Consider the following 24,109-nt stretch of genomic DNA (forward strand, 5'->3'; position numbering starts at 1 on the left):
ATCGGTGTCCGCTCGGCTGGACGTGTTTAGCTGACGTCCTTCCTGCTCATGGCGCCCACGGGGGGCTTTGCGCTGCTCTTTTCATATTTGGAGACTCCAAAAGAATCCCGCTTCCCTTTCATGTGCCGCCTCGGTCCAATCAGACGGAAGGAGAGGCGGCCTGCGCGAGGCGTCAATCACGCTCTCGGAGTGGCTGAAGCGCCTCTCGTCTGCAGATCACTCGACTCGATCCTCCGCCGCTGCTGGATGTGTACGCAACCCGCGCGCTGTTCTTTACGGATGCTCACGAATATCGCATTCTTTCTGGATTGTTTTTCATTTCTGATGTTTCTCAATTGCTCTCCGATGCAGAGAAATGGGTAAACTTCATTCCAAACATGGTAAGACGGCATCTCTTTGGTGTTTTAGAGCAAGTCTTTGATTTGAAAGCACTTGTGATAGTTCTTTCGAGTTATACATTTATACGACGTCTTTTCCTTTTTAAAGCTGCTATTTGTAAAGCGAGGGAGAGTCCTGAAGGTGAGTAGCCTACACTTATTCATTATACAAATAATAACGCTTTTTATTGATTTGATTTGATTGATATCCAAAACAAAGCAGCACAGTTAAACATTTGGCGTAAACAAAAAGAAAAGCATTAGAAACTACATTTGAAAACTGTTTAACTGGTAAATACACAGTTATAGTTTTAAACATATGTATATATTGTATTTCCTTGCTGTTTTAGGCGATAGTTTTGTAGTTAACGCATGTTTGGCGAGGAAAGGACTGGATGACTGGATGGTTAAACAGAAGTATTACTGCTCGAGCTCTCGTGTAGAACAGCAGGACTGCCAGCAGAAAAATACCTGCGGACTGTCTCCACGGGTACGTGAACGGTTTTAATAACTTTATCACACGTGCATGTTAGGTGTGAAGATTTTGGAGTTTGAGAAAGTTGGACTAAGTGACCTTTGCGCTTCGCCTTTATTGCATCCAAAGACATCAACTGTTTGGGTGTTAAGTTATTATGGAGAAATGTTGCGCTCTTTGAAGTAGCTAAGGAATGAATGTAGGCTACGGAGCTGTTTGCAGTTTAGAGTTTGTATTTTAACTTTTCAAAACTTTGTTTTGTTGTGATAAAGGTACGACAACATTATTTATAACTGACGCAATACAACTATTTTTCTTTCTGTTGTTCTGCGTAAATTGAAGATGGGTATTGACATCAAGTCAGGCGGTGTTCTGCGATGTGACGTGCTGTAATTTATCTTAGACTAATTGGAATTTCAATTAGTATTCTGTAATAATACATAGCCTATGCAATGTTATGACCTCAAATTAATTAATAGAAACTAATGGAATATTTGTCATTTTTAAAATGATTTGCAGGACCATTTACATTAATTTTAGTGAAAAATGGGTGGTTTAAAAATGGTTAAAAACTTGAAAGGAATGTTTACCGGTTAATAGGCTATAGCCTATAGCCTACCACATACTTTTTCTTTGCGCATGCAAATTTTGAATGGCGATGACGAATAGAAGTTAAAAGTTAATGGACATATTACATGACAGTTCCCCGAATCGGTTGTAGGTGTTAAAAGTGTGTATAGCGATATTCGCGTTGCAGTGTGATCGTTGCCTGTTTCTGGAGGCCACACGCGCTTCTAGACCACCCAATTCACGCGCTTTGAAAACGATCGTGCCATTGTTTGTGACGTCATCAAGAACAATAGTTTACTCTCTGGAAACACTCTGTAGTTTGAGCCCAACTATAAAAGCCAGCGGCGTTATTACCAGCAGTGATTAAAGGAGAAACACTCTCTGAATACACGTTTCCCTTTAATGATGTCTGTTAAAACGCTCTCCACGGTTTCAGCTGCTGCCTTTGATGCCAGAGGAGGAGATTTTGTGTTGTTATTCCTTTGAATGATAGGAAGAGGAAAAGTCAAGTTTCCAGACAGGTTCCGGCTGTCATTTTGAGAGGAAATATCAATGAGTAAATAAATAAATACGTTTGGTAGCTATCTTAAAGGCGGCACATGTAGAAAATATTTGAAAATAGCCTACTATATTTGGATATTAACACCTTTTTTATTGCAAGCAAAAAGTTATGTTTGAATATTCAATTTGCCCAACAAGGAAAATGTTATAGCAGTCTTGTTTAGACAAAAGGCGCGTCAACTTTTTCACTGGCGGCTCACATGGGTAAATGGTTTATTTGAACGTGGTGGGAAGAACTGTGTGAGGGCTAGGAACAGATGCAAGTTCTCTCTGTAGGTAATAGATCACGGCGGGTTGAAAGCATTGCAGGCTGACAGGCTGGTGACAGCGCTGTATTGTGAAGTAGAGAGAGGGGTGGAGGGAGGGCCAGTCTGTCTCAGATTTGGCATCCTAGTAAACACATAAGAGCACTGTCGTTTAGGAGAGGAGAAATCCTCTGGAAATACCTCAGAGTAAGCCTCTCTTGGTCAAGGGCTGTTGCGGAGTCACAAAAGACTTTTCTGAGGGTTGGAGAGATAGCGATAGACGCTGAGAGTGACAGAAAGAGAGAGAGAGAGAGAGGAAATCCAGAAGGCTGCTATTAAACAGCCATCTAAAACAGCAGGAGAGGGCCGCCACAACTTCTTAAAACCCAATCCTCATATGTGGACATCCAAACACAACACAAACTTTCAGACTCAGGAATGTTGCTGGAGGACTGCTGCGTTTGATTTCTTTTCTGAATCACTAAGAAAGCAATGGCAATAATCCATGATATGGCATGCAAGATGCATAATACTGCACTGCAAACAAAGACTGCAACATAAGTGTGGATTAAAATTTTTGTAGATCTTGTGGTCTGAAGGGAAGAAAATTAATTGAAGGTGCGCTGAATGCATGGTTCTTGCTTGGCTCAAAGTTCACTCAGTTTGATGTTTATTACTGTGAGAAGGAGGTTTTATTGTAGCTGAAGAGATCATAACAGTTATCATAAATGAACAACAGTTACAAAGTCTGAAATGACTTCATTGGTTTACCTGTTGGTATTCAGACTTCACCACACTTTACTTTCTAAAGCCAAACATTCGTTCAGTTTTCTATTTAACATTTGCCTTCATTAATAGTCAGCAAATGAACCGCAGGGATTAGCCAACATAACCTGACAACATTTTTCTTCTGATGTACTAATGGTGAGTTTAAGAAACAATAGCAGTACTGAGGACTGTGTGTTTTCCCAGTTGGTGTGAAGTGATTTGGCCAGGCTGGGAAAGAATCCCTGCTGAAAGAATTCAAACATTTGAACAAGTTTTGAATAACACAAGCTTGATGGAGTGTTGTGGGAATGAAAGAATGAGAGAAGGCAAGAAGGTGTTTCAAATCATAAATATTTATTTGGAAATTCTCATTTTGTTTTGACATAACAAAGAATCTCCAGGACAGTTTAATATTTTATGGAGTGATGAAATTTTGGGCTGTTTAGCTGGAAAGAGGATTTGCATCCCTTTGTTGGTTCTCCCTCTTTAGATTGCAACAATTTGAGAATGGTTCAACCATTATTTCTATTATTCCAGTGAGAAATGCTGATAGGATCAGTGTGTGGAGTTTTTACTGAAAACATGTGTTTTTCCCCCCTACTTTATTTGTTTGTTTTCTTAATGTTTCTTGAGCTTTAATGTAGTAACCACCTTTTTCCTAATATTCTAAATCAGAGATATTTTAGCGTGACACTATACTATAGATATTATAAAATAAGCTTGCCAAAAGTAACTATTACAAGTTAAACAATCCACTTATATAAGATTTCTCTTTTTTACTGAGAAAAGCCATGGAGTGCTTGAAGAAGAATTACCTCACTCTCTGAGCATGAAGAAAGCATAAACCTTACTCATAAACGCAGGCTGATACTGGGACTAATAGAGGCTACCTGGAGAGTTAGTTATTTATAGCAGCTGTATGGACAGTTGTGTGTGTCTGTGTTGTTAATGTGGTTCAGATGGTATGGTCGGTGGGGAGTCTGAGTCAGGAATCTGTTTGATGAACGTGTTTGTGTTGTGCTGTGTTAACTAGCCTTCACACACAAGACTTTCTTATGTAGAACTGCTTATTACATTTTCCAGTCTGCTTTGCATTGGTCCTGTGTTATTTGTAAATTAAACTATGAGGTCTTGTTCAAAAAGAGGTGAGAGTCAGATTTGTGGCCTATAGCTGTTGGCAGGTTGAGCTCTGCTTCTCATGTGGGCAATGTAAATTTAAGTCTAGCTCCATCATTTCCCGTCCTCTTTATGCAGCTTTTCAGACCTACTGTTTCACTTTTTGTATTCTGGTCTAAAGTCAGTGCAGTGATGCTTGTGTTCCCTTAAAACTGATCTGTCATGTGGTGCAGCTTTTATAATTGCGTGGCTTACAGTCGTGTTTACTGGTCATTCTATGTGTGTTATTCCCATTACCATGCTGTAGTAAACCTCAGCTATCATTCAAATAGAGGCCAGACTGTCTAAAACAATGTCCACACTGCTTTCATGTAACACTGTGTTGCAGCTTTCAGCAAGTTAGCACCACAGCGCTAAAACCAGTCCGAATCACACTATCAAAGAAGAAACTCAACATCATAGCTCTAAAATCAGTCAGAATCAAAGTGCCAAGACCAGACGATGTTACTGCTTTGAAATGTGGCTTTTGAAAACCACTCTGAAACCAGTTGGCACAGCAGTTCTAAACTAGGGCAAACCAGACAACATCACAGCTTTAAACATAATCTCCGCCACAGTCAAAAGCGGCCAATAGGTCAACTATAAACCAGGCTTGATCATGACTTTGAAAGCATTCACTCTGTGTGTAGTATCGCTCAGGGACCAAACACTTTGAAGCCCAGATCAAACAGAGAACTGTAATTCTAAAAATAATTTTTAAAGGAATTTCAGAACTTTTGGGGGAATATGTTGGATTCCAAAGCTCGCTATTTAAACCCTTCCTTGACAACATGCACACTTTTTCTCTTCTTGCTGTCTTTACTTCAGAATTGTCTTTATTGTAGGACCTAAGAATGACAGTATATGCACTATATCCTTTGTCTCTTTTATTCCCTTCCAAAGTATTTCTTTCACTTAAAGCTTCAAGTGTGGTTGTCACACACTTACCCTTAGACTTCTTTCTCTTTCTGTTCTAGACGTCAGCTTTACCATGTCTCTCCAGGGCTGGTTAAGAAAGGATGACAGAAAGAGATTGAAAGACAGAGGGTGGGGGCGGAAGGAAAATGCTATGTTTTTTTTTCTTTCTATAAAAGAGAAAGAAAAGGGAAGAGGGTGCCTCTGGGGAGTGAGACAGCACCTGGCTCCAGTGTAGGGCTGTTGAGGGGCTCCAATGAGAAAGGAAAAGAGGATAAGAGACAAGAAGGGAGGAGGGGAACAGAGTTCTTCCAGGACCAAAAGAGTGAAGGGACCTGCTGGTGGCTGCTCTGTCATCTACTCTATCAAGTATTTGCCATTGTTTAATGTTAACATGCTACAGACTGAACTCACTCCATTTAAATCCTGCAACATATCTGTCAATTCAGAACTAAAGAAATAAAACATTTTACACATTTAATTTCCATGCTGTGTGTGTGTGTGTGTGTGTGTGTGTGTGTGTGTGTGTGTGTGTGTGTGTGTGTGTGTGTGTGTGTGTGTGTGTGTGTGTGTGTGTGTGTGTGTGTGTGTGTGTGCGCGTTTGTTTGTGTACCTGGTAAACCCTACATTATGAGGACCAAATGTTCTTCCCACAAGGATAGTAATACCAGTCATGTGGACCTTGTGGGGACATTGTTGTGGTCTTCATGAGGAAAACATCTTTTTTTTTTCAGTTGTTGAAAGTTTCCTGTGATGGGTAGGTTTACCCATTTTTTTTCAGGACTTTTGATGAATAGAAGGTTCCAAAGAACATCATTTATTTGAAATAGGATTTATGAAATTTTATTTTGTAACTTTGTAAATGTCTTTACTGTTACATTTGATATATTTGGTGAATAAAACTATTAATTTATAAAATAAAATAAAAAAGTCTTACTGGCCCCAACCTTCACAACGTCAAGGCCAATTGTAGTCTCATTAACATGCATCCTGGGCAAAGTGGAACTACAATCACATTATCTAGGTCTGTTAGAAACTTCATAAGAAACATACTGGCACGATTTTAGTAACTAAAGTACATGACTTTTTTAAAGGACATATTTTTGTTTTTACTGAAATCCAACTGTATTTAAATGCATTGACGGCCATTTACTCATCCATTGATGTTTATGAATGAGTCTGTATCCAGGAATAGTGGCCTGTGCACCGGATCTATGTTAGGATAACCTGTAAGGAGATGTGGAACTTGAAAGGCAGCTTTGAGGTGACTGGACTTTCCTCTCGAGTTACTCTTGGTTAGTAAACATGCAAAGCTGGCTTCTAACACAGAAAGCATTGCAGTCATCTCAGTTGTAGGCGATTTAAAAGGTTTGTCCAAGGTTTTGTATGTGTTTTTCCATTTTCCATTTAACTATGAGTAATTCATGTGTGTAAAAATAGTGTCCAGGTATGTGTGTCATGGGGGTGTGCTGGGGGGCTAGGATGGCGCCTGGCTAGGTGCATCAGAGAGAGAGAGAAAGTGTATGTGTGTGTTGTGCATTAAAGCACGTCTGTCCGGATGTGCTCTAGAGATCAAAGTGCATGGTGGGAATGTGTGGACTGAGTTGCCAGGATTAACAGCTGAGAATTGGGCTGTGTTTTCCAAATTTCCTTCAACACACATACATACACACACACACACACGCACACACATCCACAGGCACAAGCAGCAGGGCTCAGGACAGTGTTATTCCAACCTCCTCAACACCCCTATTTATTCAGCTGCTCTGACACATTTATGTTTCTTCCGTACTTCAAAGGGGAAGATTGAGATACTTGATTTGCTATCCGCAAATAAACATTTACTAGTATGTATATACTACTGACAAACATACATATTTAAAATCCTCATATTGTATTACAGTTTCAAAAGAATATTAATCTGTTTTCAACATTGCTGATAATAAGAACCCCAAATCAGCATATTTCTGAAGGTTCATGTGACACTGAAAACGTAATGATGCTGAGTTTTGCCATCACAGGAATAAATTCAATTTTAAAATGAATTTAAAAACATGAAAAAATTTCATTATTGTAATAATATTTCACAATATAAATGTTTTTATATTACTGTTATTATTCAAATTAATGCAGCCTTGGTGATCATAAGAGACTTATTTAAAAAACATTAAAATCCCAAATTTCTTTGATTCACATTTTGTTGTATATGTTAGCTCATCACTTTAAGATAAAGTAATAAGAAAAAGCAGGAACTTTTTTTTCCCGTTACCATGTTAAATTCATAATTGTATTGCTATCTATCTGTGTTTAGAGTACTTATGAAATAGTAATATTGAAGGATTTGATAAATCTCTGACTTGCGGTTTCCACAAATCTCCAGCTCTCTGTTACTCTGGTGTTTAAAGTCCTTCAGAGAGGAACAGGCTGGAGTTTCAAGCACAATGTTTGAAAAGTCTTTCTCTGTATTTTTGGGGCAGTTTAGTTATTCCTTTTCTCTGCCTTTAAAGAGAAAAGGAAGAGGGGAAATGGGGAGAGGGTAAAGGAGGGATCACCTAAGGGGAAGAGAGAGTAGAACAAATGGGGAACGCTGCTTCATTTTCAGTGCTTCAAAGTGCGCTCTCTCTCTCTCTCTCTGCAGCTTTCATGCTTTAAAGGTGTCTCTAGTAAAATAGAGCGCAGCCTCACCAGTACGAAATGTTTGCATCATTTTATCTCAATAAGTGTCCTATTGTTGCCTGCAAAGTGATAAGATTGATGCTTTTATCTCTTACTAACTATTCTGCCAACAACCTCTGTTGAATCTTTCAGTGATACTGACTGTGTACTTTCGTATGTGTTGTGAATGTTGTGTTAGTTGTATAGTCTGTGTTGGGACGTAAGAGTGTCCTTCTAGCTCCTGTATTTGTGCTGTCTATATTGTCTATTTTCTTCATTAAGAAAGAGGAACTGCCCATGTCCTGCCCCAGCTTTTTATTTTAATAGGAAATACTGCACTTGTTAAGCCATTTCATGGTCTTTGATGCTCAAAATACATGATCAAACAGACTTGATAAACACAATTATGCTTACATCTAGTTTAATAAATCTTCATTTGTTAAGCTCTCTCTAACTACATTATTAGATATGAAATCCACATCTCTATATAGACAGAGAGTGTGTATAGGAGTAAGAAAGGCTAGAGTGCATGTGTGTGTGTGTGTGTGTGTGTGTGTGTGTGTGTGTGTGTGTGTGTGTGTGTGTGTGTGTGTGTGTGTGTGTGTGTGTGTGTGTGTGTGTGTGTGTGTGTGTGTGTGTGTGTGTGTGTGTGTGTGTGTGTGTGTGTGTGTGTGTGTGCGTGTGTGTGTTTGTGTGTGTGTGTGTTTCTGTGGACAGTATGTGGTGACATCAGCGAAGGGCTCTTTGATGTGGATGAGGTAATGTGTGAGGAAATGTTTGCAATGTTAATCTCATCGGAGAAATTACTAAGGAGCCTCTACAGACACTGACACAAGCAGCTGCCCACACACAGACATTAATGATTTCTTTGTGTCCACCTTGCAAGGACAATATAAAAAGAGCACGAACTGTACAGATGCATATGTAAGGTTAAAGTCTAATCAGGGATACAAGTTTCGAGGATACAAGATAACATGATAAATGTTAAAGAGAAATATATTTTTACCATTTTAAAGTAGTTTTGAGAATCTCTTAAAAACCTGTGATTCAGTAAATTACAGAATGTGTTTGGATTCTGGATGCATGAATGGGCTTTTTGTGTCAGGGCGGTTATACGATTATCAGGACTTGGATTGAATCATTGAATTCATTGAATCAACTGCTGTTTTACACACAGACTGAGCACTACAATCCTTAACGGCCCATCTTCTGCAAATCTCTCTGCATTGTTCTCTACACCAGATCAGTCGTGGTGTTTAGTCCAAATCGAAGGTTTGATTTTGACATTTGTCTGAACATAAAAGCTTTTAGTCTACATTGGCTTCAGTTAATATATTCTGTATCTTATATGAGTTATAAGTAAGTAATTACCAGGAGGCAGTTTAACAGAGACTTAAATTGAACTTAATCTGTCCATAGTGCTAGCGTCAACATCTCTCATCAGCATCAGAGTACATATACATGATGTATGTAGAGAACTTAGGCAGGGTGCGTATTATACAGTGTTTTTCGAGGGTCAAAGCACTCTTAAAGTTGCAGTAAGAGATTTCTGAGAAACACTGTTGAAAGTGGATTGGACAGAGCAGTACAACAAACTTGTAGCCAATCAGCAGTAGGGGGCGTGACCACTCATGATGGTGGAGAAGAGAGAATGAGCTAGACGGAGATTTGAAGAAAGACTGCAGAGAGAGAGACATGACAAAAGAAAAAAAAGGTCAGAGGAATATCACTGGAAAAAGAAGGGTTATGATCAGGCAAGAGCTTAAGGATCCGCTTTAATATTATAAAAGCATTCCAGCACTGGAGTGACATTAGCAGGAAGGCCTGAAAACGGACTCTGAGGTTGCTTTGTTTCTGCTCGATACGTGAGTAACATTGGTTTTGCTATGCTCCACAGAACCAAGATATGCTGTTGTTGTGATAGTAACTGGACAGTTTTCAGTGTCATTGTTTTTCTGGAGCTGGGGTCTATTCCATGAAGCCGGTTTAGGTGGTTAGCCAGGTGTGTTTCAGTTTAGTTTGCGCCAACCCTGGGATTTGGGCACGATGAAAGTGGCTCGACTTTTAGAAGTGTTCATCTGGGGATGCTTAAGAGATCTCAAACAGAAATTGGACCAATCAGCTGTGAGCAAAGTGATAATAAATATATTTTAAATATTTTTTAATTGTTTGATCTATATTATAGCTAGGGACAATTCAGTAGTAGCTGGATATTGGTAGGAACATGTGCTTAGGGTCCCTACTTGCACATGATTCTCGGATTAATTGCAAAGTTTTACCATCATAGAGCGAAAGTTTATCTTTTGCACGTGTTTTAGGTCAGCACATCGTTTCCGCTCTCTAATCCAAATTAAACCCTGAGGCTCGTGACGACACATTGATGTCTTAAGACACGAAACGATCGGTTTGTGCGAGAAACCGAACAGTATTTATATAATTTTTTACCTCTAATACACCACTATGTCCAACAGCCTTGAGCGCACAATCACTTCCGATGAGTGAGGTCTGTACACGATGTGATCACGAAACTATGCCAGATCGTGTACAGACCTCACACACTGGAAGTAAGCTGAAGGGTTTAATTTGGATTTGTCTGTTTTTTTTACTCTCATATAATTTGTTACCATTCACATGCATTATACGACTGACAGACTAAAACGGTTGGAGTTAAAAATCTTCATTTGTGCAGAAGAAATAAAGTCACCTCACCTAAATCTTGGTTGCCCTGGGGGTAAGCAGATAAACAATCAAATTTTCATTTTTGGGTGAACTATCCCTTTAAAGTCACAGCAACCTAATATTCCTGCTACCGCCTGTGTCATTAATGTTAATCAAACAACAAAATACATAGAGAAAATCACTTTTGTAGCTGTAACAAAGATAATTTATATTTCATTTATACAGTTAAGACTATGCAGTGTTATTTTGCATTTGATTAATTAGTTATATTTGCATACTATTAAACTTACCTGACAAACATAAAGCACTTTTTTTATTTTATTTATAGCCTTTCTTTGTTCTATTGTATTTATCTATGCTTGAAAATCACCACAATCATTCTAGAATTAGTATTTCCAAATAGAGCTATTCAAGTAATCTGGTGAAATTATTTTCATATATATATATATTGCAGAAAAACATAATATCGCAATGTCAATATTGTACAGTCCTACTGCTGAGTTAATGGCCCAATTGACTTTCTAATGGGTGTGGTGGGATATCATGGCATTGGCAGTGAACAATACTCCTTCTCAGGTATATTGTTTGCAACCTAACAAACATAAGGCTGTCACAAATGCTTTGTAACCGAGCGTTTTCCTGGCATTCGCTTAACCTTAAATGGATGGTGAAATATGAAGAGTCAACAGTCTGTTTATAGAATGTAAATCTTTTTCTCTCTGAAGCTGACAAGCGCTCCTGGCGCACATGAACACATACTTTCTACGGCAAGCCCCGAAGGGACAAATAAGCTACAAATTACACGCATTCACAGGGTGAAGTCTCTCCATGATTTTAATCCTGATACAATTGTCTCCATTTGCACGGCGCTTCTTTCTTCACTTTGATTAGCTGCCAAAATGAGGCGTTGCAATACATGACACTGAATCCGAAAGGATTGTCAGAGGGAGTCGTTTCATTTGTTACCTCTTATCCAGTCTTAATTGGTGTGACACCCACAAAATTTCAAGAACAGCGGCGAGACATCGCCTTATTTGTTTGGTCAGTGTGGGATATCACCCAAAAACATAAAAAAAGATATTTTGAAGGATGTTTTTGTGCATGCAATGAAAGTGAATGGGGTTCAAAACATTTACTTTCATTGCATGTACAAAAAAACCTAAAAAATATATTCAAAACTCATTCAGGTTTCGAAGGGCATGAGTAAATGATGACCGAATATATATATATTTTGTGTGACCTTTCCCGTTAAGAGTGCAGTACTGATACTCCAGTCAGTAGTTCAGGTTGTCTGGGTTGTCTGTTCTGCTCATTATAAAGTACGAGGTGCTTATGTAGGTCACTGCACTCCAGACTCTTTCATCCTCACATTTAGGAAAGTATGTAGGGTACTGGGGGGAGTATGAGTAATTTTTGGATTGGCCCTGCAGCTAGCGAGGACCGGTTTTGCCGTGCCCTCGGTGCAGGGGGCCGCGCAAGCATATACATCCCCTCTCCAGAGATCCTGCGCATGTAACCGTATACGCTTAAGCAAGATAACAGACACGGAAGATTAATCAGGAATTCAGTTGCAAGTCTTTTTCCGTCAGCGCTCGTGACTATATGTTCGTGGTTGATTGTCTTGCTGGTGAAAAATGGCACCTGTAGGGACATGTGTCTTTGCAAAGGCTTAAATTGTCTTAAAAATTGAGTGCTTCAGGTTGGCTGCAGTTCACAGTACTGAAGACTTCCATCTTTTTTGCTTGTTTTAATATGATTAGGACTGGTCTGTGAGTGTGAAAACCGAAGGTGACAGAGAAGAAGTGAAAAGGCGACAGAGAGAGAGAGAGGCGACAGTCTTAATTAGGTTTTCCTGGGTTTGATGACGTTCCAAGGCTGTGGCCTAGTGAAGGCTTGGCGACTGATCTTGTCTGTGTGTTTTATGTGTGCGTGTGTGCATCTGGCCCGTGATCATGCAGAACTGTCATCAGCTGTGTAAATTGTCCATCAGCCCTTGTGGCATGGCAAGCAAACAGAAAATACAGACACAGAGTTGTGTGGGACTTTCCACAACACACACACTCACACACAGACACACACTCCCTTTCCCACATACATGCATTCACACACATACCGTAATGACAAAATGAACAAGGCCACATTCATATGTGTAATCTAATTAAGTCATATCCCATACTTAACCTGGGTGAGAAATCCCCTGGCTTTTTCTTTGCAGTTTTCCCTGTGTATTTTATTCATAGTGCTTACATATTAATGTGCCAGTCCAGACACTTGGGGTGACCCTTACACACATTTACAGACACTTGGCAATGTGTTTGAATGTGTTTCCAAGTTTAAGCTGGCAAGATCCAACATCTACTCTGTGCTTCTCAAGAAGACACGGTTATTTGTTAAAAACAGCTAGACCAGGAGTTTCCAAATCATTGGGGGCACTAGCCAAGTGGTTTTTGGCCAGTTGAACAGTTTAAACAGATAAAAGTATTTCAAACATACATTTAGAAAATTGTCGCAGGATATCTTTGGTTGCAAGACTATGACAATGGCCATCTTCGAACCTCTCTCACTGTATGACGGAGGACCACCGCTTAGGGGCCATGACCACAGAAATTGCCCCGATTGGTCATCTTTTGTCTAGGAGAGCCCAAAATGTGCACCGGGCTCTGTATCTCTTCCCCTCTTAGTTTTTATTCTTTCATATTGAAAGATTCATTTAGGCTATTTCCACTGATAACAGGGCCAACAAAAACAGCAATGGAGTGCTTGATGTATGTGTTTATGTGTTTTGGCAAATCAGTAATGTTGCACTGGGTTCTGTGGGCATCCATTTGTACTCAAACTTCTCTTCTTTCCTGTTTTGGCTTGCATTAAAACAAAAAGATCTAGCTGGTTTTCCACAGAGTGTGAAACATGGTGCCTGGGAAAGAGTTTCTGGTTGCTGGCACAGATTGAGTGAAGCCCTTGTTTATGTTTCACAGGCCTTTTCATGATGCTGCTGAGGCAAAAGTCCCACAGCAGAAATGTCATTGTTTCATCTGTTATAAACATTTATAAATACAAGATGGTACAAAATATGGACATAAATGTATTCACACCAGGAGTTAGTCACAGAACACAAGTTCTCTCAGATGTTTTTCATTCTTCATTTAAAATGTCACTCACAATTATGGGTGGGCGATATACCGTTAGACACGGTTAACCTGTACAAATTTGTCAACCAGTAGAGAATTTGGACTCTCATCTATATGGCAGTTACGCTCACCTGACATTGGTGTGCTGCCCGGTCACTGAAGCTTATAATTTGAATGATTTTTAAGCATTTTAATCATTAAAAAACAAGTGAATTTAAACTGTCAAAGCACAATAAGCAGCGAAAGAGGACTTATTTCGCTATAGCCTATGAGCAAAATGTCGGTTTCTGAGCGCTGTCTGAGAGACACACGCACATGAAGTCGCTGCTTAGAGTGTGTGAGGATACTGAACAGTTCTTTTTGCTGCCTAATTGGGCTTGAATGGTTAAATAGGCTACACATACTTATGTGTCAAATCCTCATAAACACAGTTGTCTTAAGTGAACATAAACAGTTAACCCCTAGAAGTCTGAGCTGTTTTGGGGCCCTTTAGAAGTTTTGACATGCTCTGACATTTGTGCTTTTTTCAGTTGCTTATAAACATAATAATGGCAAAAGTGGGTAACACTTTATTTTGATAGTCCACTTTAGACATTCTACTAACTATAAGTAACTTTGCAACTACATGTCAACTAACTGTCATTAGAGTATTTGTAGACTGTCGGATTAATATTTAGTAAAACTTTATTTTGTTGGTCCACCAACAGACATTCTATTGACTATAAGTAACTTGGCAACTACAATTCAACTTATTCTACTAACCCGAACCCTAACACCTAACCATAACCTACCAGTCTACTGACAGTCAACTAATACTCTAATGACAGTTAGTTAACATGTAGTTGCAAAGTTACTTATAGTTAGTAGAATGTCTAAAGTGGACTATCAAAATAAAGTGTTACCCAAAAGGTTAATTACACTGTATTCAGCACAAACTGGGCTAAAAAAATTGAAATTGCATTCATTGCATTCAGTCTTAAAATTTCAGCAGCCTAATAAACCTGCTGCCGTCTGTCATTAGTTAATCAAACAACAAAAGAGAGAAAATCTCTCACTGCTCTCTCACTGCTGAATCACTTTTGTAACTTTTGTAAGAATAAATGTGTTTGCTTTACACAGTGAAGACTATGCAGCATTAAAGCAAAATAAAATATCATGAAATATCTATCATGATTTTATTTCGTTATTGTGAAATATATAAGATTTTGGTCAAATTGCCCACTCTTGCTCACAAGACTTCATCTGTGAAATTACAAGATAATTCTTTTAAACAAAACCTCTTTCCTTCTCTCTCACTCTTCGCACGCAAACTCTGTCCCCTTTTTTCTTATTGAGTTTTCAATTGCGCTATAAATGGCACTTAGTCTCCATACATTAGTGAGTGACCTGAAGCACATGGTCAACCTAACACACGCTGAGTGTGTACAGATCCCTCTTCAGCCTCTCATTACACCGCTGAAAAGAGATCAGCCTCTATTGATTACACTTTCCACAGCCAATTAGCCTCTGATGTTATCTGGTAAGTGTACAAAAGCATGTAATAAAAAAAAAAGACTGTTTCAGTGGTCAAGGTCACTGCAGTACAGTGTGTCCAGTCTACAGTTTGTAGTGGATCTAAAAAGTAGCATGGCACCACCATGGTAATTCCATGGTGTCTATGGTATTACCGGTGTGTATGTGTATATATAAATATTCTATTTTTAAATGTTATATATTATTTGTATTTGTATTGATTTTTCATTCCTATATGTCCCTAGTACTCACACTCTCAGGTCTTACCAATTTCTATGTAAAATTCATATTTGTGCATCTCTAAAACTCATTCATTTGCTCATTGTTAAGTTTCTGTATGTGTTTCTAAAAAATTTTTGTAATGCATTGTGAAACATTGGGTTTGTGAAATCCAATATTTAAATATTGTTCATTTATACAAACATTTGAACATTTGTTTATGTTTGTTTGATGTACAAGACGATTTCACCTATAGTAGACTGTGGTGTTGGGGGAGATGAGAAAACAGAAGCAGAGAAGCAAGAAAAGAGGTTTTAATATATGGTGGAGACTGGGACTCTATAGAGCTTTTTTAAGAGTGACTGAGAGGGGCGGACAGACGCCACAGTGATTGTGCTAAACGCCACTTAGAGGTGAAGTTCAGGGATTAGTGAGTTTCTCACAGCCCTCAATGTCCCGCGCAACAACACGTATCCACTCTCTCAAACACAGCACACTCATTTGAACGGGCCAAGTAGTGCTTTAGCCCAACTTGACCTTGAATGATAGAGAGAAAGAAAAACATTAAAGAGAAATAGTTGGAGAAATTCCGCTGACTGGTTCTCATTTCGACCAACTGAGAAGTCATATTTATAATACATCCCATCCATCATCCAGACAACTCATAATTAGCGCATTCCCCTTGCATGCTGTTGGCAAACCTCTCGGGCATTATGGTGAACGTGTGTGTTTGTGTGTGTGCGGCTTGGTGTCTCTAGCGGCCAGTGTATGGCTGGAGGCACTACAGCAAGACATTTAGTGTGCCTGTCTAGTGTGGATGAAGACAAAGCATCCCCTCATCGGCAGAAACAGCATGTACACACATGCAGCTGCAGAGCTTCAGTGGATGCTTTAGGGTCAGTCTTTGGGCAAGAGAAATGAATTGTTAGTATCCCGACAGCTGGAGTGTTAAAATGAGACAAAGGTAGCAGGTGTGTTGAGACAATAGTCTTCTTCTAGACTGATTGCTGGTTCAAAAGATGACAGAAATGTTGTAGACTGCTGCTTGAGTGTGTGTGTTGTATGGGTAGGATCGTTCAATATGTTAGATGAGACACTTCCAGTATCCAGGGTAACCACACCTGCTCACATTGTCTGTTATGGGATGTTTAGACTCAGCATATGCAAAATAAAATACAATAGGGTTATTGCAACCAGCTCACCTTTACAGGTACTCGCCTTGCACCATCTGTGGGTCAGTGGCATCGCTCTCCCCTCTGCCTCCCTCAAGACCTTCCTCCAATTTGGCTGAGTTTAGGGCTTCAATCTGTGGGCTATCAAATGGGCACTCCTTCCTCAATTTTTTGGTGATTTAATCCCATGACATGTCGTTCTAGCAGTTCTAGGCATGTTCTAGGTGCTCGTGTGGGGGATGCAAGTTCAAATCCAGCCTGCATCATATCCTGTCATCAATTTCTTGTCTTTATAATACAAATTGCACAAAAACACCAAAATACATTGAATATGTTCATGTGTTGTTTCAAATACTATCATTGCATTAGTTTGGCATTCATTTTTGAATCCGAGAAGTGTCATATTATCATTTTACAGTCTTTTTTTTTTTTTGAAGAGGCTTAATGTTCTCTTCTTTTCTGTCTTTGCAGGACCCACTGGATGAAGGTTATGCTGAGGGCATCAGCGATGAACATTATCGTTTAGAAGGTAACCTATCTCACTATATCCTCTTAACAACTGATGTTCTCTTGCATATAAAGAGCAGTTTCATTATTTCTCCTCCTTTAATTTGACCAAAAGGTTTGATTGAAATCACAGTGTTGGCACAGAATGATTATTTTCTTGTGATATTTATTGAATCCTTTGACCTCAAAGTGAAGTTCATGATCAAAAGGCTACAACAAGGTCAGATTCCTGTGCAACATTTACTGCTTATGTGTGCTTGTGGTTCGCTCATATTTGTGTGGGTCAATGGTCAGTCGAAGAGATGTGATTGGCTAAGGTATTTGTGGTGTTATTGTTGCCTCATAGTCAAGAGTTAAATTGTACCAGATCTTACCTCTGAAATTGGATCTGGCACCTTTTTTATTGGATCTGTAAAATGTAAAAACAAAAAGTGATGCAGAATGCAGATGTGTCTGTCACATCTTATTATGGCACAAATACAGACATAAGTGAGATATTAGTTGAATTTGTGTATCAGTGTGTTTAAATTTGTGGAAAAGAAAGTCTTCCTTGATAACAAAAAAAAATTGAGTGTAGACAGCTTCTTTGATTTTAATGGGAGCAATGTAGTTTTATAGTTTACTCCTAAACTTGTCATTAATCCTTGGTCAGGACATCATCATTTGCAAATTAGAAACGGAAGGTATTCCATCTTCATTTTGTTGTAATGAAAACATCTGATTGGGATCAGGGTTCTTATCTAGAGTCTTGGCAAACGCTGGGAATTTTGACCTATAGCAACTTAAAATGAACACTTCTTGTTAAAGTTTCACTGCACTTTATCCTGTACCAAACATGTATGCTGAGGAAACACACTCAGCTTCAGCTATTAACCAGTCACCTCATAGTTTATTCTGAACTCCAGGTGAACCTTTAGATTCAAAGCCACGTTTGGGCCGCCGCCAAGCTGTCCTCTGTGTTGTATAGCGCTGTTTTTAAGCTCCGTCACTAGAGCTCTGCAGCGATTTTGGCTGTCTCATCACTCTGTGGGGCAGGACTTTGACCATTGCTGTTAGAGTTAGCACTTCCTTTGTGTGTATGGTGTGTGTGTATAGTTTCTTTGTGACCATTGTTAGTCCTCTAGATAAACAGCTCCTGTATATTGTGAGCTGGCTTGCAAGCAGGCTTTGGCCCTGGAGCTCAGCGTTACCTTTGAGTTTCTGGCCCTGATCAAAAGCCCTGATCTGACGCTGTTTCCCTCCAAAAAACCTGTAAAAGCTCCCCGGGTACGACTGCTCTCATCCTCTGGTGCTTTTCTTTTCTTTTTTCATCCTCCCTTGCCTCTCGCTGCAGAGGGACAAGACAGGTCCTCTTTGATCTGAGCGGATCAGCAGAGGAGAAGTGAGAGAGAGAGAAGACAGAGAGAGATACTGTTGTGTCTGTCTATCCTTTTGGCTCGTACAACAAACACTGTTTCAGATTTGACTTTGCTTAATTAATTAGAGATTCTGTTTTACAGACGGACTGATCCTGGGCCAAAAGGTTTGAGAATGGAACTTCAAAGCACAGGGATTTGGGGCAGGGGGGAGGATTTAGCCTGCAGGACCCATTCTGGTGCTGAGCTGTGTCCTCACTGAGCTGTGTTAGATCTGCTCTCGTTTAAAACATCTCCATATTATTACCCACAATACACAAAGAGACAAACTGCCTCTGAAATTTGGGTATTGAGTTCAGGATTAATCCTGACAAGCATTCTCTAGTTCAGAATGGGCCACTGTTAGACTGTCTTTCTCACCTTAAATTTGCTTGTGTTTTCAGGCATAGACACAAATAGGATATCGAGGAGGTTTCTGAAGTCTGGCCTTAGGTTGTGATGGCAAAAGTTAGTCCTATTTAAGCATTTATACTTACAGCTTTATCCAGGCATATAGCTAATATCCAATAGTCTGCTATTAAAGGGATAGTTAACCAAACATGAAGATTCTGACGTCTTCTGGTTAAACCTGTATGATGTTTTTTCCCTTTGTGGAACACAAAAGAAGGCAGTAAAAATGCACTATAAACCTAACCTCATATGACTATATTCCAAATTTGACAATAGCTACAGACCAAAATTCAAGTGGTTATTGACTGAAAATATGCCTTCAGCCAAGGAACCCAAATTTCAGTTCTGACAATGAGCATACAGTTTGGATTGGCAGTATGGTTCTGTTCTGGGCAAGAAGCAGCGATAACGTCCCTTTGGGTAAACAGAACAGGACTAACATAAATGAGAAACCAATCATTAATGATCAATAATTTAATGTACAACATGATTCAAGAAAAATGTGTCTGATTCGAAGAGGAATATCAGAAGGCCTAGTCCTGACTGGACAAGAGGAGCTGGAGATGGTGGAGGGTAACTAGCTCCTGTGAAACGTGATAAAGCTGCTGATAGGCCTACTGAATAAACTTTATACATAGGGATGCTGTGATAGGCATCGTATTCCTATAGGTAGACGTAGATCATCTTGAGAGTCAGCTGATGCAAGCTTGACTGACGTGACATGCCAGAACTCATGCTACGCTTGATTTTACTTAAACTTGGCATGTTGATTTAAACTGCTTACATTTCGATCTGCTTTCTTGGTTCTTGATCATCTTAACTAAACATCTTAGAGCGTTTTTCCTCACCATTGTTGCTGTTGACTCACTTAGTGGGGGATTGGAAGGCACTCTTTAATCTGCTTTCAGGCAATCCATCGTGAAAATGCTGCCTTTGCACAAAAATGGTGCTCTGATTTGAGATTTGGACTTGAGCTACATGTGTGCCACATGTCCATCAATGCCTTTCCAGACTCTAACAAAGTGTGTAGAGGAAAGTGTACTTCTTCTGAGTTTAACATTGAGGATGTGATAGCAAATTTTGTATGAAGTGTGATTTATTTTATGTCCCATACTATAAGACTGTGTGAGTGTCTTCAGTGTATGTGACTGGATGTCAGTAGATGACATGGTTGGATTCAAAAATAGCTGGGTGATTACATTCTCATTTAACTCATTATCTTCTCTGTCTATTTGAATTCATACATGCACAAGAACTTTTTCAAGGGTGCATTTCAGTATTTTCCTGATTGAATAAAAAGTAAACATTAAGAAATGAATAGCACTTTTGAACAATGTTTAAAATTATGTACAATCACATGGGATGAAGATATCAGTGATCTGTGAAAACCCATTTCACTTGACCGGCCAAATATTACTGGCTTTATCTTAACCCGATTATTGGAATCTTTAATTTTTGGAATATATTAATCATATAGCTGACTGTGAATGGCACATTTCTACAATGGTATCTGTAACTGAACACATTTGTGCTTTTATGTAATGCAACATACAGAAGATATCAGTACAGGTCCAAGAGGACTGCATTATTGACTAAATAAAAAAAAAACATATGAAATATTTTACTTGAAAGCACTTGAAGATGTCCTCAATATTATGTGAATGTGTGTCCCTCTACAGTGGCTCTGCCCCCTGAGAAGACTGACAGCTGCAGTGTGGAAGAGAGAATGCAGGACACTGAAGGCTCTGCCACCGTCGGCCCACACAAACAATTACAGTTTGAGGTCAGTATACACCACACATACAAGCTGGGTAGGGCATACACTACACTCAAAAAAACAATTTGTTGAATTTACTTAAAAAAGCAGCGTCAAGTGATTTCACACAACTATATTGAGTCATTTTTACAAATAACAATTAAGTTATATGAACAAAAGAAAGTCAAGTAAAGCTGCCAAAATGTCTTTAAGTAAATACAAACCATTTGAATTTGTCACTGTTACATACTATGTATATGTGCAGTTTACTTAATAATGTTATGTTTAATTTATAAAAGTTTATCATGTTAGGTGAAGACATTTATTGATTTAATTTACCTTATTAAAATAACTACTTGCTCTAGAAGTGTAAGTGGAAAACTATTAAATATAACAAGAAACATATTTTTAGAAACAAAATTCAAAAATAACTTAATTGAGAACAGGAAGTCCATCCAATAAATGAGTGAATGAGTGCCCACAGCCTAAACACAGGCACCACTCTTCTGCATAATGGTAACCACAAAATTACAGAAACTCCTCTAAATGTCCAACATAACTGCACATAACGCTAACATAAACTAACAACATCTTTGCCTTTACTGAAAAAGATTAAATAACACTTTAATCCCTCAATTTACTCTCCTAATGCAGTCCCTTGCAAAGCATGCTGGGAACTACAGATCCACTGCCCAGTTTGTTCATTTCACTCAGCAATGTTAAGTTGACCGAACAAACATTTATTAAGTAAAGCTGACAATACTCATTTTTAGTAGAAACAACTCAGTAAATCTAAGTAATTAAGTTACATGAGTTTTTTAAGTAATGTGAACAAGGATGATTTGAGTGCAACTCTGCAACAACAGTGAAAGTTTATTTTTTTGAGTGTACCTTTTAGAAATGTGTGGTCAGTACAGTTTTTTTTGAAGAAGAATTAATCAAAAGTGGCAGTAAAGTGTCTAGACATTTATTTTGTTACAAAATATTTCTGTTTCAAATAAATGCTGTTCTTTTGAACTTTCTATTCAATAAAAAAACCTAAAATGTGTTTCTTGAACACCAAATCAGCATATTAGAATGATTTCTGAAGATCACATGACACTGAAGACTGGATTAATGACGTTGAAAATTCAGCTTGGCCATCACAGGAATAAATTACACACGTATTAAAGAGTTATTTTAATTAAATAATATTTCAAAATATTACTAATTATATTGTATTTCTGATAAAAAAATTATGCATTGATGAGTATAAGAGACTTCTTTCAAAAACTGGTAACACTTTACAATAATGTTTCATTCGTTAACATTAGTTCATTAACTTACAAGAACTAATAATGAGCAATACTGTCTCACAGTATTTATTAGTCTTTGTTAATGTTAGTTAACGAAAATACAGCCATTGTTTGTTCATGTTAGTTCACAGTGCATCAACTAATGTTAACAAATACAACTTTTGATGTAATAATGTATTAGTGAATGTTGAAATTAACAAAGATTAATAAATGCTGTAGAAGTGCAGTTCATTATTAGTTCATGTTAACTAATGTAGTTAACTAATGTTAACTAATGAAACTTTATTGTAAAGTGTTACCAAAAATTAAGTGTTACCCACCTTGAAGTTATGAATGGTATTTTGAATGTGCGCGTTACTAACACTCTTGTTTTTTAATCAGGAGTTGGAGTGTGCTGTATCAGTTGAAGAAGATAACAGGCAGGAGTGGACTTTCACACTCTACGACTTCGATAACAATGGCAAGGTGACGAGAGAGGTAAGACATCGGAAACCTCTGTGCAGTAAGGACAGTGACTGATGTCTTTTGTCATGGGAAAGCCCAGAAACACAACACTAACAGGACACAATAAATGGATGTTGCTCACTGTCTTTTTTTCTTCCATCGTGTCACTGTCTCTGCATCTCTCACTTTTCACTTTCTTTTACTCTCACTTTCTCACTGTTTCCATCAGCCTCATAATTGCTCTGCATTTACATTTCATTTTCACATCTACAAATACCCTCATATTTATAGTATGTTTCATGCTTGTATGCTCTCCACTGCCGTCAGCATTTGTCTTCCCTCCCTGAGGCTATTGAGATTCTGATTAACACGTTATTATGGACATGCCTGTGTATAAATTATGAATAATGCATGTATCTTATATATCACGTACAGGCTTGCACAGCACAAAGACTAATCGACTGTCTCATGTCAGTGAAGACCTCTTAATTTAATGGGTTTTTCCCTCTTTATCTCTCTACGTCCAGGACATCACCAGTCTACTGCACACTATATATGAGGTGGTGGACGCATCAGTGAATCACTCCCCCAGCAGCAGTAAGACCCTCAGAGTGAAACTCTCCGTCGCCCCAGACTCCAGCCAGAGATGGAGGAACTGCACCCAGACCAACACAGGTACAACGGGAGCCTGTGTTTTTCCAGATTAAGAGATTTTTTTCTAAGCGATATCAGGGAGACCCAAAAATGAAATTGTCAACATTTACGCACCCTAATGTTTTTCCAAACCTGTATGACATGAGCACAAAAGAAGATGTTTAGCAGAATGTTACGCTGCCAGTAGGAGTCTTCTGAAGCCGTGCAAGAGGTTTATGTAAGGGACAGGGACTGTATGTGCAGTGTGTAATTTGCCATGATACTTTTATGTTTTCTTTTTCTTTTTGGAGCTTGACAGTCTCATTTTCTTTGGACCAGTGCAGCCTAGACATGTTGTTAAATACCAAATTCTGTATTCCATTTAAAAAGAAAAACCATGAAAAAAACGACATGAGGGTGATGACAATTTTAGGGTGAACAATCTTGTTATGCTGTCTCCTACCTACACTATTGCCCTCCTCCTTTTCCCTGTCTTCCGTGTCATTGTATCTCTTGTAAGATGAGTTCATAGTCAAAGGCAGACGACGAGAGAGAGAAACAACACAAACCTGCAGCCCGGAGCTTTTGGATTCCTTTTGGAAAGCGTTATCTTATCCTTCTACAGACAGTCTTTTGCTGTTTGAAAAATAAATATATCCACATTTAGCCATTTTCTTACTGCGTTACTTGGTAAAAAAAAAAACAATGTGATTGAGAAGAGAAAGTACTCCGAAGAAACAGAAGCGTTTCTGTTTGTTTAGTGCTGTCATTTGGGCTATTTATACCCATCATGTATTTGAAAGAGAAGAGTCTTTGAACAGCAGCTGTCTTCATGCAAATTCACAAGTGTGGGTTTTTTAGATTTATATGAGGCCTGAGGTTCAAAATAGAATAAATGAAGCATTGTTGTTTTTTCTTCTTTTATGAATCTTCAAAGTAAATGGAAAACTGGGAACAAAGGTTTCTTTCTTATTTTGGTTGGTCTTTAAAGCTGCTGCAGTATATGTGCGCGTGTGTGATGCTGTGCAACTCAACGGCGTTCACTTTGATAAAGACCCCCCCTCCTAACTCTCTCTCTCTCTCTCATTTAGACACTCCTCATCCCAAGCACAAGGGAGAAAAGTGCATTGAGGACTCCAAGACTTCAGAGAAAAAGTCAAGAGCTTTTCTTAGGTAATTATAAAATGAACTTATTACACTACACATTAGTGTTTGTAATTGTTACATAAAACTACAAT

The 24,109-nt window shown here is 38.6% G+C and overlaps 1 protein-coding gene across 1 annotated transcript in view; it reads left to right on the forward strand.

The window, feature by feature from the left end:
- Nucleotides 1-200: 200 nt before the first annotated feature.
- The window catches only part of nkd1 (NKD inhibitor of WNT signaling pathway 1), a 28,537-nt gene continuing 4,628 nt past the window's right edge, over nucleotides 201-24,109 (forward strand). The window contains exons 1-8 of the mRNA XM_079842960.1: nucleotides 201-380; nucleotides 487-519; nucleotides 728-867; nucleotides 16,903-16,960; nucleotides 20,423-20,526; nucleotides 22,176-22,271; nucleotides 22,766-22,913; nucleotides 23,963-24,044. Of these exons, the coding sequence (XP_079699086.1) occupies nucleotides 356-380; nucleotides 487-519; nucleotides 728-867; nucleotides 16,903-16,960; nucleotides 20,423-20,526; nucleotides 22,176-22,271; nucleotides 22,766-22,913; nucleotides 23,963-24,044 (686 nt within the window). The 5' untranslated portion in view covers nucleotides 201-355. The remainder of the gene's footprint in view (nucleotides 381-486; nucleotides 520-727; nucleotides 868-16,902; nucleotides 16,961-20,422; nucleotides 20,527-22,175; nucleotides 22,272-22,765; nucleotides 22,914-23,962; nucleotides 24,045-24,109) is intronic.

The sequence above is a fragment of the Gobio gobio genome (assembly GCF_949357685.1).
Source record: "Gobio gobio genome assembly, chromosome: 2".
Lineage (NCBI taxonomy): Eukaryota > Metazoa > Chordata > Actinopteri > Cypriniformes > Gobionidae > Gobio > Gobio gobio.